This window comes from Lactuca serriola, chromosome 2, assembly GCF_051521515.1.
Source record: "Lactuca serriola cultivar US96UC23 chromosome 2, Lser_US96UC23_V15, whole genome shotgun sequence".
Lineage (NCBI taxonomy): Eukaryota > Viridiplantae > Streptophyta > Magnoliopsida > Asterales > Asteraceae > Lactuca > Lactuca serriola.
The window spans coordinates 23,536,282-23,555,213 of record NC_136409.1 but is presented as its reverse complement, the minus strand read 5'-3'; the positions used below and the strand labels follow the sequence as shown (position 1 = coordinate 23,555,213).

The following is an 18,932-nucleotide window of genomic DNA, read 5'->3' as shown; positions in this document are numbered from 1 at the left end:
ACTGTGAAACCCTACATCGATCCTATCTACTTACATATTTTATTTGTGCGGTTGATTCTACGAGTATTCTTTAGTTCTATTTTTCGAATTTACTGGCACTTTTTTTTATTTCATTATATTACATATTTTTCTGTAGTGTCATTAACCTGTTATGGAGGCGTCTATGTCAAAATGTGGTTGTGTCGACTGCCACTAATGAAGGACCAAGTGTCATGATTGAGATCTAGGAGTGAAAGAGGAACTTAGGAGGAAGTGATGGAGGCGCGGATTTCTTGTGCTTCTTGACCTAGAGAGTAGCTAGGAGGTAGTCCTCAAGTATTCCATCAAATATGAAAAGACGAAAGTTCTTTTTTGAAGTAGATAGACTAAAGTGAAAAAGCATCATGCGTGTTTTTGTATTTTGATTTATGAAAGTAAAACAAAATATGCATGCTTGAATTTTGTAAAATTATTCAAAAAAGGACAATATTTACAAGAGGAAGTTAAGTCAGTCGTAAATCCTTCAGATTTTACAAAAGAAGACATTATTTTTATGTAATGCGACTTTGTCTATCATAGACTCAATGTGTCTCTAAGCCATCTCTAATGGGAGTTCAATAGGAGGTTTAATGAGGAGTTTAATCTCTTAAACCCAAAATCCCCATTGTAGAAAAATGACTAGGATTCAATGGAATGGGGAGTTCAATCCCCATTGAACTCTATATTCTCTCTCTTAAACACACACATGTGCGCGCACACACACACACACACACACACACACACACACACACACACACACACACACACACACATATATATATATATATATATATATATATATATATATAATTTTTATTTTAAATTAATGTTAATTTTAATTGTAGTTTTTAATTTTTAATTTCATGCTAATTAATTTTTTTTAAAATAACAATAAATAAAAAGAAAATGATAAATGATGTGACAATCCATTAAATTGTATAGAGTTTAATGAAGTGTAGAATTTAATGAGTAAAGTTGTATAGTGAGTGGAATGTATATGTGTCAATCCATTGAATTCATATGAGTTCAATGCATTGAAGATGGTCTTACGATCACCACAAAATGTAATAAAGGTGATTGAGAAACATTATAAAATTGGTAAACAATAACTAAAACATTAACCTAATATTGAAAAATTTGCAGAGCAGAATTCCGATATTAAAGAGTAATAAGAGCCAATTAAAAGAAACAAAGATTAAAATGTAAACATAAATATATTGATTTGCCGAACAAAGGCTAAGTTTACATTAATCAAATTTAAAATCGAACACATTTCCATTGTTTTATTTAATTATGTGACCAAGTGTATTATCTCCACACTCGCAATCTTTGTCACCCATCGAACCTATACTAGAACAAACTATTCACCAAACTTGGTAGAGTCTGATTAACAAAGATGTTACATCCGATCTCTGTTAGGTGGAAACTATCCCAAAAGAAGTATTTAGTGTCATCTGGACACGTTGGGCTAAGCCTGTTACATAAAAAAGACACCTCTACCAATCCGGTTCCACAACATCCTCTATTAACAACTTGAAACCCTGGGGAAAGGAATAATGTGTTAAAAAGTAAATAAACATTATTGAAATACGCGCATATGTAAAAAAATTTACGCGAAAATTAAGTAGTGGATGTTGTGGATACCATATTGCTGAGGGTTATTGATGATGTTTATTAGGGGATTGTAGAAATCGACCAAAGCAATCCTTGATTTAGGAAGACTACTTGCAAGAACTGGGAGCTGTTCTTTTACCATGTTGTTGTACAATTGTGCTGCTTCATTTTCCTTTTGGTCGCACATTCTAAGTATACCTCCATTTAATGTTCTCTCTATTGGAAGACATCCGGTGGGGGGTGCACTAAAGACAACTATCTTTCGTGCTCCTAGTTTGTATAGTTCCTTCAACAAATTTGATGAAAATCTATTAGTTTGTAATATGATTTATGACATGTCTTTCATGTTCACATAATAAGAGTCCATCTTTCGGTGTCATTTTTCAAACATCTTACTTATTTATTTTATTATCACTTAAAAATGTGCATTTCATCCAAAGCTTTAATTGAAGCAATCACCTTCTACTTGTCTATTTCCATCTTGCATAGCAATATTGTCTGAATGAGTAAATATAATATAATTACTTGCAAAGAAAAGTAAGGGTATAAATACCTGTATAAAATTCAAGGTCAAGTTTACCAACATGCGATCATAAGTAGGGACATCAATAAGTACGCTTCTTGCCGGGAGGGATATAACAAGATCATTTGTGCTTGAACATACCACAGATACACTATTTTTCATTATATTCGTCACAGCTTCTTCCCCAACGATCCTTGTGAGATTCCCAATATATTGTTTGAACAAATTCAGTTGGTCCAATATTGGTATAGCAGCCTAATTGTAAAGAGACCAAACAAGCGAAAAAACATAAGGGCCTAATTCGTACAGATAACATGTAAAACATAAGTATTTTTAGAAATTAAAAATAAGATATGTATGCATACCGATACGGTGCTTGTTAGTGGATCATATCCAGAGCCACCGGAAGCAAAACTTACACCCGTAAGAAGATCGTTTTCTTGTAAGGAAGGGTCGAGAAATGCTGGAAGATATTCCTTCACTCCTAATCCTTCGGCTTAGGATTATTTGATATCAAACAATAAATGGCAGTTTTGTTAGTTATATACAAATACAAAAGCGTACAAACACGAATCTACTATATACATGAATGATATCCCTCTAAATCCTTTGTGTTAACTCTTTGGAGACTAATACACGTAAAACATTAGTATACTTGTATAATGAAATGTTGTCTTCTTATTTTTGTTTCTATTCTGATGATTTTTGGAAGTAACGGTAATATATTCTATATATAATTTAGTTTACTTTTGATATTCATCCTGATATTTTTTCTTGGTGATTTAGATTAATTAAGAGAAAGTGCTCAGTTTGTGCATGAAAATGATAATTTGACATTAAAGATGATGTTGCGAAATGTTATATATTTGCTTCCCAAATACTTTGCTTTGTTGTTAGATTTATATTTTTCTTATATCTATCTCTAACTATATGATTGTGCTTTGATTTGATATGGAACATCTATTTGATTTGAGTAAAAATAGTAGTATTTTCTGTAGAAATTTCTTTTACGAAAATTAACAAAAAACAATAACGAGAATAAACATGAATATAAAAACGAATATGATAAATGCAAAAATACAGCCATGAAAACAGGTAGACAACTTGATCTTTCATGGAGTAGGGTGGTTTAGTTAGGTTTATATTATCAACACTAGCGATGTGGTTATTATTTGAATAGAGCTTTTATGGAGTAGCTAGGGTGTTTATATAAGCTTTATAGTTTACTAAAAAGAACTTCGAACAAGAATAAACACCAATAAATGTGTGATACAAAAAATGCATGCCATGACTACAACTCGATCAGCTATGCACCATGAACGATAGTAATGTATCGAACTTCTGAACTTGGTAGTTGTTATTAACCCACGTGGCAGTGATTTATTTTTAGACTACAGTTTAATTTGATGATTGGGGTAATGGTTCAAAATACTAGAATTCCATTTTTAGTCATAAAAACATCAAAGAGTGTACTCTTTCAAAAAAAGAAAAAAACATCAAAGAGTGTATGAAAATAAAAAGGTACCGAAAAAGTCGCCTATGTTTTTTCCATTTGAGAACCTTCCAGTTGGTTTTCCACCCATAAAATCCTTTCCATATGGAAGGAAGTTTGCCTTGAGCGGTGTCGTGATGTAGTCATTATTCCCAGGATCAAGGAAGGAGTCCCCGAATGCTAGGACAGCCGACACCTTTTCTGGCGGATTTATTGTTCCTTGGCTACTGCATAAACAAATTGACGCATATAGGCAAAAGAGAATAACGTTAACAACTAAAAGAATCATCGAAAAATATCTGAAGATGAAACTACAAATGACTTTGTTTTGATGAAACCACAGTACCTTGACATTTATATATACATATGACCATATACCCTCTACTAACCTAATATCTATCCTATCAAATTGAATTAATTTTATATTATAGAAAATATTGTTTAATTTATTTATATAAGAGAAATTAAATATCCTCTTACCTTTTGTTTTTAATTTTTTCCTACCTATTGAAGATGATGACAAGTGTATAAATTTAACATCTCATTTAAATTAAAATTAAATTAAATTAAATGATATTTGTCATCATCTAAAATAGATAGGAAGATATTAGGCATAAAAATAGGAAGATATTTAATTTCTCTTTATATAATTATAATATTGTTAATGTATTTAAAACACAAGTGAGTTGAAATGATATGACGTAAGATATTTTACTATATGTCTTCAAAATTGTTGCTTTTCTTCATGAAAGAATCTGCAGTCTTCATCCCATCGAACTTTCTCTTTACTTGATTCTCCAAAAAGATTTTGAATTCAGTTCCACGATGATCATTCAGTTCCTACCTATTGAAGATGATGACAAGTGTATAAATTTAACATCTCATTTAAATTAAAATTAAATTAAATTGAATGATATTTGTCATCATCTAAAATAGATAGGAAGATATTAGGCATAAAAATAGGAAGATATTTAATTTCTCTTTATATAATTATAATATTGTTAATGTATTTAAAACACAAGTGAGTTGAAATGATATGACGTAAGATATTTTACTATATGTCTTCAAAATTGTTGCTTTTCTTCATGAAAGAATCTGCAGTCTTCATCCCATCGAACTTTCTCTTTACTTGATTCTCCAAAAAGATTTTGAATTCAGTTCCACGATGATCATTCGATGGGTTGTGGAAGGGAGCACTAGCTAATTCTGTAAGATCAACCTTAGTTCAAGAACTAAAGTCATTTTGATGCTCGTAGTACTCCACATTGCAACTATTTCTTTTGACCGCCCATATATTCTTCCTGTTGTGAAATCCCCACACCTTTATACTCGACCGATCGTCATACTTAACTGAAAATCTCATTTTACTGAGCTCAATCAAACTAACTCGAGGCTGATCTCCACGAATATTTTGATCGGAGTTTTTCATGAAAAGCAATATTTGACTTTTTCCGTGAGTTTTGGCTTGCCTCTGAGTTTGCTTCAAGATTACTGTAGGATCAGCATTAGCAGGTTCATTATCAAATCGGTCAACAGTACGAGTTGCATTGGCTTAAAGAGGAACATCTTGTGGTGCTTGGGCAGGTACACTTGGGGAGGCAGTGGCTTCATCAGGCTCACTGACAGATGTTTTGAATTTGTCGCCAAATTCACTGATCATTTTATTCTTCAAATAAAAAAATCCGGCAGTAAGAGCACCAAGATTTAGCTGCAGATCAGAAATATGTTTTGACTTTTGAGCATTTTCTCTTTCAAGATCGGAAACTCTAACATCCAGAGTTCTAATCAAGACATCTTTCTCAATAAGCTTTTGATTTAAAACCCCAATTTCTTCCTAGAGCTAAAAAATTGTTGGATCTTCATTATCGGAGCTCCATGCACCAATTGACATGCCTTTGACTTTCGATGCAGGATCAACACTTTCTCCGGCAAGAAACCAGGCAAGCCTTTTAGAAGCGGCATCGTGCGCAGGTTGACGGGTTGAAGAACCTCCAGGAGGTGAAGAGCTTCCTGCTTCAAAAGATGTATGAACAAAACTAGGCTCCTCATGCAAAATTTGGCTTTCGACACGAGTTGGTTGGGCTGGTTCATTGGTTGGGGTTGGCTGTTGAGTAGGTTGAGTTTGTTCCCTAATAAGCAATCCCAGCCTAAGATCAGCACACTTTCGTTTCAGTGGTGGCTGGGAGGCTTGAGACTCTTCAAGATCACATTCAGATGCAATAATGTTTGGAGTAGCAACTGCTTAGGGAGGAATCATTGAAGTTGAATCCAGTTGAGCTATAATCTTTGCCATCTGAGTGGGCGTTTGAATTGGCATCTTGAAAATGTTAGTATCTCCCTCAGTCTCTGTTTGAGAACTCACAACGTCATTTACTTTATCAAACTCAAAGAACGAATGAATGTCATCATAACTGAGCTCAAAATCAAACATGAAGTCCTCATCATTAAAACCTGGTGCATCACCCTCTTCATCATTATCTTCTCCTTCATCATAATCATCAACATCAAGAACGAGCACATGCTCCTCTGGCACAATAGCCACAGGAGGGTTGATAGCAGGAACAACCTCAGGTTTCAAGAACAAAAGTGCTTTCATCTTCCTCAACTGAAACATCTTATGGTTTAGGATCTTCTTCTATTTCAACAAATTTTCCAAATTTCACTAGAGGGCTTGTTCCCCTGAACACAACCTTTGATCCCTTGCGATTTTGCTTCATTAATCCAAAGGAGTTTGGGCCCAAAGAGTTCATATCCAATATTTCACATGTTCTTTCCAAATCAGAATATTTATCATCAAAGATCATTTGTAGAAATCTTGAATACATTAGGAATACAACCTTCTTTTTCCATTGTAGATTGCTCTTCATTTCATTGAACACAAACCTTGAAAAGTTGAAGTTCAAATCTATGACGAGAGCAACAATGGAACCAGTAGATGACTGGGCGATCTCATCAGCTCCTCCCCTTCCTACCTGAAATACATATAACAAAAGTGTGAGCAAGAAAGCGCCAGTAAGGAGGGAGGAACTTCTTCAAGGTTAGAGTAAAGGTTCCTTCATAGCCCATTCGTTCAAGAACCTCCCTAATCTGAGTAGCAGATATCTCAGTATAGAATTCATGCTGATCTCCAAACCTATGAACTTCACGAATTGTTTGTTCTGACACGATAATATTCTCCCCCTTGACAGTTGATTCTACAATACCTGCACCATCTTCTCCTGCTTAATTGAAAGAAGTCTTATCCTAAAACTCCCTCACTAGGTCTTCATAAATGATAGGATTCATTTGAAGAGCATGAGTGATCCTTCAATTGTTTAGACCATGAACCATGGACTTAAATTCCTGATGGCTTAGTGGTGGATCAGAAAGACATCCCTCAATGTTGTGAGTTTCAACAAATTTCAAATCAGCCATTTATCTTCACCAAATGAGCCAAGTGAGAAAAGCAAAATTAAACATATAAAGTTAATTTTCTCAAAACATTAATTCCGATTAACTAAGGTCGATTTCAATCAACCAAAGTCAAATAGGCTCGAATTGGGCTTGAAAATTGTCAAAATTAAGTAGATTTCGGTCAAAATAGTCAAAGTTTAATGTTTTCGGTCAAAACACGGGACACGATTTTGGTCAAAGTTCAATTTATTTTTTCCGTTTTCGGTTGGATTTGGGTTTTCAGCTGAAAACGTCCCACTGAAAAACTAAAACCCTTGAATTGTGGGTTTTCAGCCGAAATCGTTCCACCGAAAATCAAAAACCCTTGAATTTTGGTTTTCGTCTGAAATTGTAAACCCCAAATCGACGTAAAACTTCCGTCCAAATCGACTATCAGCACCTAAAATCTGCAAAGATTTCAACCAAATTAGTTGTACAACACTCACAATCCACTTACGATGATGATTTTCTGAATAATTTTTGATTAAACACACAAAAATTAACGAATCGAATAGATGGATTTGAGCAGCAAACGTGAATGAACAAGAGAAAGAAAGAAAAAAACAATTTCGGTGGAGGCGTGAAAAATTTGGGGGAAGGCCGAAATCCCTCCTTTTATACCCTAATTAGGATTTTCAGCCCATGAACTCGGTGGGCCTCACCCCAAAATTTAACGTAAGTCCCTATTCTGCTTGTGTATCAATCAGATCCGTTTGATGGTGCGGAATCCCAATCAAACGGATGATGTCAGATCAAATAGAAAAAAAGGAGAAGAAGAAGATGATGAATCTTGAATGATATGATTAGAACTAAGTTCTTTACAATAGATTCACACACACAAAAATGCTCTCTTCTTCTCTCTAGTTTCTCTCTTATGAAGTTCATCAGTCTACTCCTCATTCCTTACACCTATATTTATACATGAGAAATATGCGCTTGGTGAACATGGGTCGTGAATGGGTTTACGACCGTAAACCTGTTTACGGCCGTAATTGGGTTTACGACCGTAAACCTGTTTACGGCCGTAAATGGGTTTACGGCCGTAAACACCTCTCTGGCCGTAAACCTGACCGTAAACTCATAAAACGTTACAGAAAAATATATTTACCTAGAAAAGCAAAGTCTAAACCATATTTTTGACCCAACAATCTCCCCCTTGGTTTATAGCTTTCTTTTCTTAATTGTGTTGGATTAGTGTCTAAGTCCATAACTATTTTGGTATGTACTTGACCCGATGGTGCATGGTCCTTTTGGGTTGCCTTCACCAAAGCAACTTGATAGGATGAATTATGGAGAGAAAGGATTAAATATAATTTATTAATATATTATGAGAATAATATATTAAAGGAGAAATCATATTGTTTAATTAATATTAGTTAAGAATTAATTGGTAATTAGTTTTGTGACTAAAAGAGATTAATTAAACTTAAGGGACTGGAATTGTAATTATAAGATAATTGCAATTTGGGCTATGGATTGCCATATATTAAGGAGTGGACGAATTCTATGGGGAAACCCATGAGGAAATCGTCCAAGCCCTTAAGGAAAGGAATCCATGGGTTGGTTAGGGCTTAAGCATCCAATTTAGGGTTTCCTTGTTAGATAACCCTAATAGCATCCTCTCTCTCTCTCTCTCTCTATATATATATATATATATATATATATATATATATATATATATATATATATATATAGAGAGAGAGAGATCCCTTATGACCCAAAAACGTGGCTAAGACTTCTTCTAGGGTTTCACACGTTTTAGGGCTGCCTCCATTCTCTCTCCTCTTCATCCTCTTGCTCTTGGTGTTTGTGAACCATTAGAGGAGTGACATTTGTGACTCTAAGCTTTCTAAAGTCAATACAAGGAGATTTGGGATTGTTATTGCTACATAACAATCAAGGTAACATCTTAAACCTATTCTCATGTTAATATGATTACTTGTATGCTAGAATTAGGGTTTATAGTCTTGGATAACTTGCATGCACAGTAGAGAAACCTAGATCCAAGCATTAGGGTTTGTATGAGCACATAGGATGTTCTTATGACCAAAACCCATCAGTGGTATCAGAGACTAGATTGGTTTCTATTGTATTGATGCTTTGTATGTTGAAAAAATTTGATTTTTGTGTTTCTGGGGGCTGAACTCGCCGAGTCTTTTAGATGAACTCGCCGAGTTCATGCTAAGTCAACGAGTCCATGCCTGACTCGACGAGTCGGCTGGTCAGAGTGAGGGAAAACCGGGATTTCTTGCTGTTTTTTCTTAAGGATAGTTGCCTTATCATATAAGATCAATATAAATCCGATTTTATGATATATTTAACTATATTCTTGATCTAATTGAAGATATTTATCAATTAATAAAATATTTGTTTCCTTATGTGATAATTGATTAATTATTTTGATTAAATTGGTAAACTGTTTTGCAAGAAATCATTAAATAAATCAAATATGGATAATTATGTGATTAAATGTTAATTTAGATTATTTTTTATTTGATACTTGTGCTTTGAAAAGTTTCATATTTTCCCCTTTAGGTTTTATAGTTTAAATTTGAACCCAAAAGTTTTGTTGTTTTGAAATTTAAATAGTTAAAACCTTAATGTTTTGAAAAAAGGTTTCAAAACTTGCCCTCAAGTTTCGGAATTTAAATTTTGAATTAATAGGTTAATTTTGATGTATATTTAAATTCTAAACCCAAATGTTTTGAAATGTTTCAAAACTTGCCCTAGAGTTTTGAAATGTTTCAAAACTTGCCCTAGAGTATTGTTTTGAAAAGTTCAAATCACACCCTTATGGTTTTATTAATTAATTAAGGTGTATAATTAAAAGAAGTTTAATAAATCCATAAAAGTTTAGGTTTACAATTTAATTGAATTAAAGGTATAATTGTTAAATTTAACCACATAGTATTTTAAAAGTATTAAAATACACCCTATACTATATATAACATTAAAAGTCTAACATTATATATATGTATGAGTAAAAGTCAGTCTTACCGTTAGTAGGCCTCATTCACGTAGCTGGTCTATAAGGGGTGTTTAAGGAAATTGCCTATAAAATGGCGATTGAATGGGTATCCACTCTTACCCACCGCACTCTTGACTAGTGGATGGTCGTTAGCCGAACGGGTAGGATAGGACAAAACCTTTCTTTATAAGTATAATAAAGTACAAAAGTAACTAAATGTTTTACAAATTCCCAATCTTAGTTACTTAGGCAAAAGTGAATTGATGCAATTCCATGAAATTACACTTTGTGCCCTTGCGAAGACGTTAGTGGAGCGTGTGTGGTTAACTGACACACTAAATGGTTCTAAGCAAAGGTAGCAAAGGGTGACTCAATGTTTGTCATAGTTCGGTGGAGCGTGTGTGGTTTACCGGCACATCAAATAGGTGACCGTAACATGTGAGGGCACCATGTTAGTTTGCATGGTTATTCACACCCGATTTGTGATCCTCAGCATCCCAGTCACAAACTAGAGGGGCATATTGAGATTTAAACATGCCATTGAAATGTTTAATGAATCTCAAAGGATCTAGGAGTTTTCATATATTTAAAACTTAAATTTCTTTTTCGTTTTTCGTAGTGGAAATTAGTGAATCGTCATTCACTTACCTTCAAATATTCTGCAATTAGGGTTACGACATCCCTCTCCCGAGTTGTGGAATATTGTGTTGGGTCCTAGCCTTAGTATCTCATTGGGGTGATTTACTAAGGACTAAGTCAATCAACTAACTTGAATTCGTTTTCTCCCGTTTTGTAGATGTCAAAGTTCAACAACTATGGTCTTCCCAAATCCCGTGGAACAAGCATTCCACATGAAAATGATATTCCACGATTCGATCGAGGAACAAGAGATCATGTTTCACTTCCTCCTCCTCCTCCTCCAATTATTCTCCCTAACCCACAAGTTCGAAGGCTTGAAAAGTTCAAGCTCACTCAAGCCCTTTTGGCAAATAAACATAAAGAAGGAAAGTCGGTGTGTGCACACGTCCTAGGGATGAAGTCACACATTGATAGGTTAAGAATGTTGGGATCCGTTGTCTGTGAGGAGATGGCTGTTGATTGGGCTCTTCAGTCACCTCCTAACTCGTATAGTGAGTTCGTAAGAGAGTACTATATGATAAACTGCGACGTGACCCATATAGATCTCACCTATATGCTTATTGCTGCTGAATCAGCAATGGTTCGGCGCAATAGAATAACAAAGTTGATTGGTGAATCTGCCTTCAAGACCTCTATGGATATAGACAATGGCAACAAAAGACATGCTATGATCGAAAAGTTTGATCATAAGAGAAAGGCAATGTCTGAAGTAGTTCCATGTCCTGTTCCAAAAGAGTCAATTTGCTTTTATTGTCAAGAGAAGGGGCATTGGAGACGAAGTTGCCCTATTTACCTAAGAGATCGAAGAGATGGGAGAGTCAAAACGTATGGCTCTGCTTTAGGTAAAATCCATTGACTAACTCTTTTAAGCTCCTATTCTAGATTCTTAATACATAATGTGATAAGATTACAATTGACGTTTTGTAGAATCGAAGAAAAGAAAGGAAGCTTAAGGGAATAAGTGAGCAGAATCTAACCGTGAAGGAATGGATTTCGATCGCATTACTTGAAGATTAGATTCTTGAGCTGCTACTTAGAGTTAGAATTAGATTGCTTAGAAATATGTATTAACATAGTTTTTCAAAGAATTGCATTGTAAGGACAAAATTTTTCCGCAATAAAATATATTTTGATTATTTATTTATCCTTGCAATGGAATATATGAAAAATTGATATTTGGATGTTTCTAATATTAGCAATAATGGATTTGATTCTTAATTATGTCGTTTGTGGAAATGTCGAAAATTTACCAAATAGAGAAAGTTTCTCATCACCCAAGTTTCAATTGGACAGGAACTTGGAATCATGCACTTGGTTGCACGATGAATGAGAAATTTCATATTTGGAAATTAGACTAATTCATTGACAAAGTGTCAAGTGAAGGACTAGGAGATCGAGTACACAAAGTTGGGTATTGATCAAGTCCACCATAATTGTAAACAAAGATATTCGTCATGATTTACTAAAGGTTTAGTAAATATGATTATACTTATAAGATTAAGTGTAATTATGAATTGATTGAAAATGTTTAAATTAATAGCAGAACGAATAAGAAGAATCAAGTAGACAAAAAGATAAAAGTTTCTCCATTCTAAGAAGAAGGGAGAGTACCTTTTATGCTTTATGATAGGTCTTAATGATTAAGAACCATATCTCAATTGATCCTCTAAGTAAGTCTTAGTACAATTGTATGTTTAAGAAGAGGAATCAAGAATTGAAGAAATGGCTAAATCAAGAAGTCAATCATATTTCGTTCCAAGACAAGTCTTAGAGTTAAGATTATGAAAATGAGTGAAAAGTATTAAGAAGGTTTATAACATTCATCAAATCTGGAAGGTTGTGATGTCTTGGATAAGACAAACACCAACTAAGACCAATTTATGAAGTGTTTTGATAAAAGCTACACTAACCCTTGAATATTTGTTTGTCAAGAAATGGTTATTGACAAGAGAATCTTATATGTCAAGGAGTCAGTGGGAGTCTTAATGGTCTTGAAAGGTTTCAAGAACAAATCAAATAAACCTTATCGATCATCACTAACACACGAGTTGAGGTTTACAACCTATCGTGTTGACATTATTTTGTTTCTGTGCTGTTCCAATTGAGTTAATTATGCATGTGAGTTCTATGAGTTCTCATTTTGAACGCATAAAAGGCAAAGCACCTTAATCAATGAAAGGTACATTGATAGGAAAAGGTGAGCTGCTTAACTACTTGGAAGACATGGTAGGCAGCTGTGCTACTATAAGGCAAGAAATCAAGATTAAGGAAGTTTAGTCCATATGAGTTTGAATTTGTCGTAAACTTTTCTTTTAACAAATTCATATGGATAGGAACACATACACCATTTAAATCTAAGTGTCATAAGATTTCCTACTTCATGAAAATGATTGTGAGGAAATGCTTTCACTAAGAAAGATTTTAAGAAGATAGTGATTGTAAAATTGCATTCTCGAATTCGATTATGGTTATGGTATCCCTTTCCATAATTTGAATTGTGAGGTTTGGAAATTAGTCTTAATTGTTTAGACACACATATGAACTATCTAAGGCAAAAGTGTATAAATTCACGAAGCCTTGATAAAAGATTATCAAAGCATTAAGTATTAGAAACATGGACTTAAGAAATTCAATATGTATTGTTTTTCTGAAAGTTAAGATGTTTATGAATACATGTCAAAGCTAGTGGGATCATAAGTGTTATGTTTTATAATAATCATCATGATAGTGGGAGCATAAATGTTATGATTGTATGATTATTAAGGCACGTATTGCAAGTTGGCAATATTAATTATAGAAAACAAGAGTTATACCTTGCAAAGTAGTAAGGGTTGTAAAGTTGGTTTGCTATAATTAAGGTTGAGAATATTATGTTTCATTTCAAATCTAAAGGCTTAGGTTGTGGAATGTTAATAAATTTACTCAAAGGTACATAATGTGTTCTTAAAATTTCGATTATGATTACAGCATTCCTCTTCACAATTCGAATTTTGAGAACATAGCAAATAAAACATTATGGCAAAAGATTGATAAAGTATCGAATCTTCATGTAAGACATTATGCATCGTGTCCCATACGCTTCGGGTATAGGATCGATTGCAAAAGCTGTGATATTTGACCATTCTAAATTTTCCAAATGTCTAGCGCATTTAGAGGGAAAAGGGACAAGAATCGGTTTTGACTAAATAATTAAACAACTATCAAAGGACAATCCAAAGTTCGTCGAGGATTGGTTGCTTGTGAGTAGTTGGAAGTATAGTATTGGAAAATATGGAAATGTTTCCATATTGGATGGACCATATCGACATTATTATAAATAGAAAAGATTCTATTAAGAATGAGTTGTCATATGGAAAATATGGAAACGTGTCTATATTGGGAATTGAATATTGAAAATCTATGTCTAGATTAGAAACTTTTATGCAAAAGGATGTTCAAAGGAATGTACTTTGAGTGAGAGACATCATATCTAAGGAATTGTCTTGTAACAATCTCCTATAGAGGACTTTGTAATTTCATTGGCAATAGTATTTGTGACTTTGGTGCAGTGACATTACGAAAGTATCATTGCATAAAAATGTTAGAATCTAGCATATTCTATAAGTAGCAAGAATTTGATATTCTTTCACTTATGAAAAGGATTTGGAGTTGTGAAATGAGAATGATTGGAAATGTGTTCGATTAGATCTATTTCACAAAGTAAGAACCATAGGTAAACATTGTGTGCATGCTAGGAGCATGGGACAAGTGTAATAATTCAAGTAAGAAGTTGATTACTCGAAATGACAAATAATGAGTAATCGATATGGTGATAAATAAAAACTGTTTTATTCATACTCAAAGATTTGAGGCCATATGGGATTAGTATTATTATTGTGTTTCACATTTGCATGTTTTGACTTCTTGAATAATTTAATTGGTTAAGAATAGTCAAATTATTAGAACGGACCACAGTCGTTCATATGTTGGAAGTAGATATGAAAGAAGACTGTCGTGAATTGGTGTGTGGATTGTCTAAAGAGCATTAGACATAAGCAAATGTTTGCTGCAACGTTCATGAGTGCTTATGAATATGAATTTGAGCATTGGATTAAACCCACGCTCACTTGGATCACTCCATGAATTGTATCACGAGTGATTGGTGAGACGATAACATCTTATATTCTTGAAACCGAGATGTGTGAGTTGTATCTTGCGAGTCAGTTGCACATTGATAATATGTAAACGCACCAGTAACTTGGTGTCATAAAACATATTGTTGTGTGTGATTCGGTGAGTGAGTGCAAGCGAGCATTAAATCAAAGTTTATCCGTTCCTTTTATCCAAAGTAGGATAAAAGCGATATCTTTGGGCCCCTCGATGATTTAGTGATGACAAACGTAAATGCTCGGCCGGGTTAGGGCTAATTTGATTTGTTCAATTAGTCAGTCGTCATAAATCGGAAATCGAGAAATAGTACAAAGAGAATGATTAGAAATCATGTCTCATACGATATCTAGAATGGAGGAATATATGATCCCTTATCTAAAGGACACACCTATCTGATAGGATCAGAGTTGACAGTGGCTTTGGAAAGCTACGATTGTAGATCAGGATCTGAAGTGATACGCATAATAGTTATTAGACTTATCCAAGTGGGAGACTGTTGGATTAATGTCTAAGTCCATAACTATTTTGGTATGTACTTGACCCGATGGTGCATGGTCCTTTTGGGTTGCCTTCACCAAAGCAACTTGATAGGATGAATTATGGAGAGAAAGGATTAAATATGATTTATTAATATATTATGAGAATAATATATTAAAGGAGAAATCATATTGTTTAATTAATATTAGTCAAGAATTAATTGGTAATTAGTTTTGTGACTAAAAGAGATTAATTAAACTTAAGGGACTGGAATTGTAATTATAAGATAATTGCAATTTGGGCTATGGATTGCCATATATTAAGGAGTGGGCGAATTCTATGGGGAAATCCATGAGGAAATCATCCAAGACCTTAAAGAAAGGAATCCATGGGATGCTTAGGGCTTAAGCATCCAATTTAGGGTTTCCTTGTTAGATAACCCTAATAGCCTCTTATATATATAGATCCCTTATGACCCAAAAACGTGGCTAAGACTTCTTCTAGGGTTTCACACGTTTTAGGGTAGCCTCCACCCTCTCTCCTCTTCATCCTCTTGCTCTTGGTGTTTGTGAACCATTAAAGGAGTGACATTTGTGACTCTAAGCTTTCTAAAGTCAATACATGGAGATTTGGGATTGTTTTTGCTACATAACAATCAAGGTAACATCTTAAACCTATTCTCATGTTAATATGATTACTTGTATGCTAGAATTAGGGTTTATAGTCTTGGATAACTTGCATGTACAATAGCGAAACCAAGATCCAAGCATTAGGGTTTGTATGAGCACATAGGATGTTCTTATGACCAAAACCCATCAAATTGACCCAACAAGCTCCCCCTAAAAACTAGTTGGTTTTTCTTGTTAATCTTCAGTTGGAGATTGGCTTCAGCGTTTATCTTCGATGACTTCACAACTTCAAGATGAACTTGATGAATCTTCAATAAATGACTTCATCTTGAGCAGTTAGGAATTTCTTCAGAATTTCACATTTAATGCACATTGGGTGACGAGGCTTCTTGTAGAGATTCTTGAAAATTGGTGCTTTCAGCTTGAGAATCTTTAGAGAGAACTTCAGAGAGAAATAATTTTCTGGATCACTTCAGCAGGTTCATAGATAGCAGTTGACTGATTGAGGAGGCTTCAATGCAATCCGTCACATAATCTTCAATTCTGCTTCACCTTGCTTCTAGGGTTGAATGATTGAATGTTGAAAGGATAATCTTCATTTCTTGCTCCTTCGAATGAGAATTCTTCGATGATCACGGATGAAGCTTTGGCTCAGAAATTTTCGACATAAACTCCATGAGTTTCATCTACACCTGAAATCACTTTTCAAGACAAAACAAAACTAAAAGAAAACTTAAAACAAAAACAAAATAGAAATAACACTATTTTTGGATTTTTAATTTTCTTATTTTTGTTTAATTTTTGATTTTTTTATTTAATTCTTCCCCTAAATTTGTGCATAGAGGAAAACTATGAACAAATTTAAAAAAAACAAAAATATTTTGGATCAAAGTTGTGGGACAGCCTAAACTTGTTTATCAGTACCTTCACCTTCATGAATAGATCTGGTCAATTGCTGGTATTGTGGTCCACTTAAGAACGAAGAGTATCGACAAACTTTTCTAGATAAACCATTTAGTTGACGACGACCATGGGTATTGTTGTCTACTTAAATTAAGCAGCGAGATCTACAGACAACCTCTAAATGGTTCAATTTTAGTTGCACTAGAACGTGTTCCCTACTTCCCGATATACCCCGGTGATCAAGAACTTCCAAAGAACTCCTTACTTTAGGTGAGTAAACAATTATTAAGGAGGAAGTCAGATTTAGAAATGTATACATATGTTGTGTCCCAGGTTAGATATATTTCAATCATGTAGAGGGGACAACATATGGTTAACTAGGATAAAGGGATTGAGAAGTAGAATGTTGCATATGCTGTGTCCCAGGTTGGATCTTCCGATCACGTAGAGGGGAAAACATAAGGCTAACAAATATAGATAGATAAGAAGGTGTGTAGAGATAAAGTTGCATATGTTGCATTCTAGGTCGGATCTTCCGATCACGCAGAAGAGGCAACATATGACTGACATATAGAAAACAAGAAAATAATTTCCTACAAACCTACTTTATCAGAACCCCCAGTCGCCCTATCAAAACCAGAATTAAGGACATAAGTTCATACATCAAGGAAAAGTTGAACCACTGTTCTAGATGCGTATTAATTTAGTGTATCCCGTGGGTTTCCGTGTTTATCTCACTGCTCAATCTACCTGAGCGTAGTATGGTCAGTCCACACAATCCTAACTAAATCCACACTGTCAAATCCATCATACCTACCAGCACATGGAACACAGAGTCTAGACAATTCAGATTCAGTCCTTTACACAGTTTTTGACTGCCCGTTATCACATTCTTTATATCACTTCCAAATAATAACTACTAACGAATAACTATTAAGTAAATGAAAAATTGTCTTTAAAACAAATTACAGTAAGATAAACTCAGGAGTATAGAGAAGAAAACGTAAACCGTAATTCACCGATTGAATCTGCATCCAGAGGGTCTGAGAACAGCATGCATAATCTCAGAACAGATCCGAAAATTCTTCATGTCATTAAGCACTAACCCCATTTCTGATCTCTTCCTTTCCTCCTTTCTTTCCTTTCCCGCAAAGGACACATACTCTCGAACAAAGTTCTGAATGTTGTACAGTTGAGAGATGCTTCCTATCATGTGCCTGGAACAACCACTACCAACAAACCGAAGTCTGATGATATGCCTCCGTAGCTGCTCCGACACAGAGCGAGATCAATTGGTCTTTGGAACCCAGTCCATTTTGAAACTGGGTCGACCTTTTTCATCCCTGCACAGTACTCTCTCCCACGACATATCCTGCTTATCACAAAAAGAAGATGTAGCGATATTAGAGTCATTAGGTGATTTGGGAGATTGAGCCTTCGGAACCCATCTATAGTCGGGTTTAACCCATTTCTTGTTTGAGCGGATGGGTGCCTCAATACTTGCTTTGGAACTTGAAGTCGGCTGCCGAGATGACTTTGACCTAACTGGTCTTGGTTTCGCTGGAGCATCTCTTGGATTTTGCTTCTTCGCAGACATTCCCTTTTTGCCCTTATGATTTTGATTCTTGGCCTTGTGGGCATTCTAGTCACCATTGTCTTTTACGTGACCTTGAGGGATTTCTGTTGGAGTATCTCCCTTTTAGCGCGTTCTGCCACCCTTGTGCATAGTAGGGAACATATGCGTGGTTAGGATAATTTCTAGAAATATGTCCAGGTGTTCCATAGTGAAAACATGTCTTTTTCTTCAATGTGAAGTTGTTTCTTCCTGCTCCTAGTGGCATAACCTTGCATTGTCTCTTATTGTTCCCACATGCACAGTTGCAACAAGCACTCTGTTGCGTTGGAATTGGTGGCCTGTATTTCTCAACGGCATGTTTTTTAGGAGTAACTGAATTCGAAGCAACAAATTCTGAGTTCAAGGAGTCATTGGTTTGTTCAGTAGTGTTCTCCTTGTTCTCATCTTCTACAACTTACCTACACATGAAGTAGAAACATTAGTATTTTCAACCTGAATACCTCCTGACACAA

At 34.7% G+C, this 18,932-nt stretch overlaps 1 protein-coding gene across 1 annotated transcript; it reads right to left on the bottom strand.

Moving 5' to 3' along the window:
- Positions 1–1,213: 1,213 nt before the first annotated feature.
- LOC145086064 (GDSL esterase/lipase At5g42170-like) lies at positions 1,214–3,971 on the bottom strand. The gene is made up of 5 exons (XM_079023792.1): positions 3,681–3,971; positions 2,521–2,651; positions 2,186–2,410; positions 1,663–1,918; positions 1,214–1,559 (listed from the first exon to the last, which is right to left on the bottom strand). Exons 1-5 carry the CDS (start codon positions 3,934–3,936, stop codon positions 1,369–1,371), a joined length of 1,059 nt encoding a protein of 352 aa, XP_078879918.1. The 5' UTR covers positions 3,937–3,971; the 3' UTR covers positions 1,214–1,368.
- Positions 3,972–18,932: the final 14,961 nt, after the last annotated feature.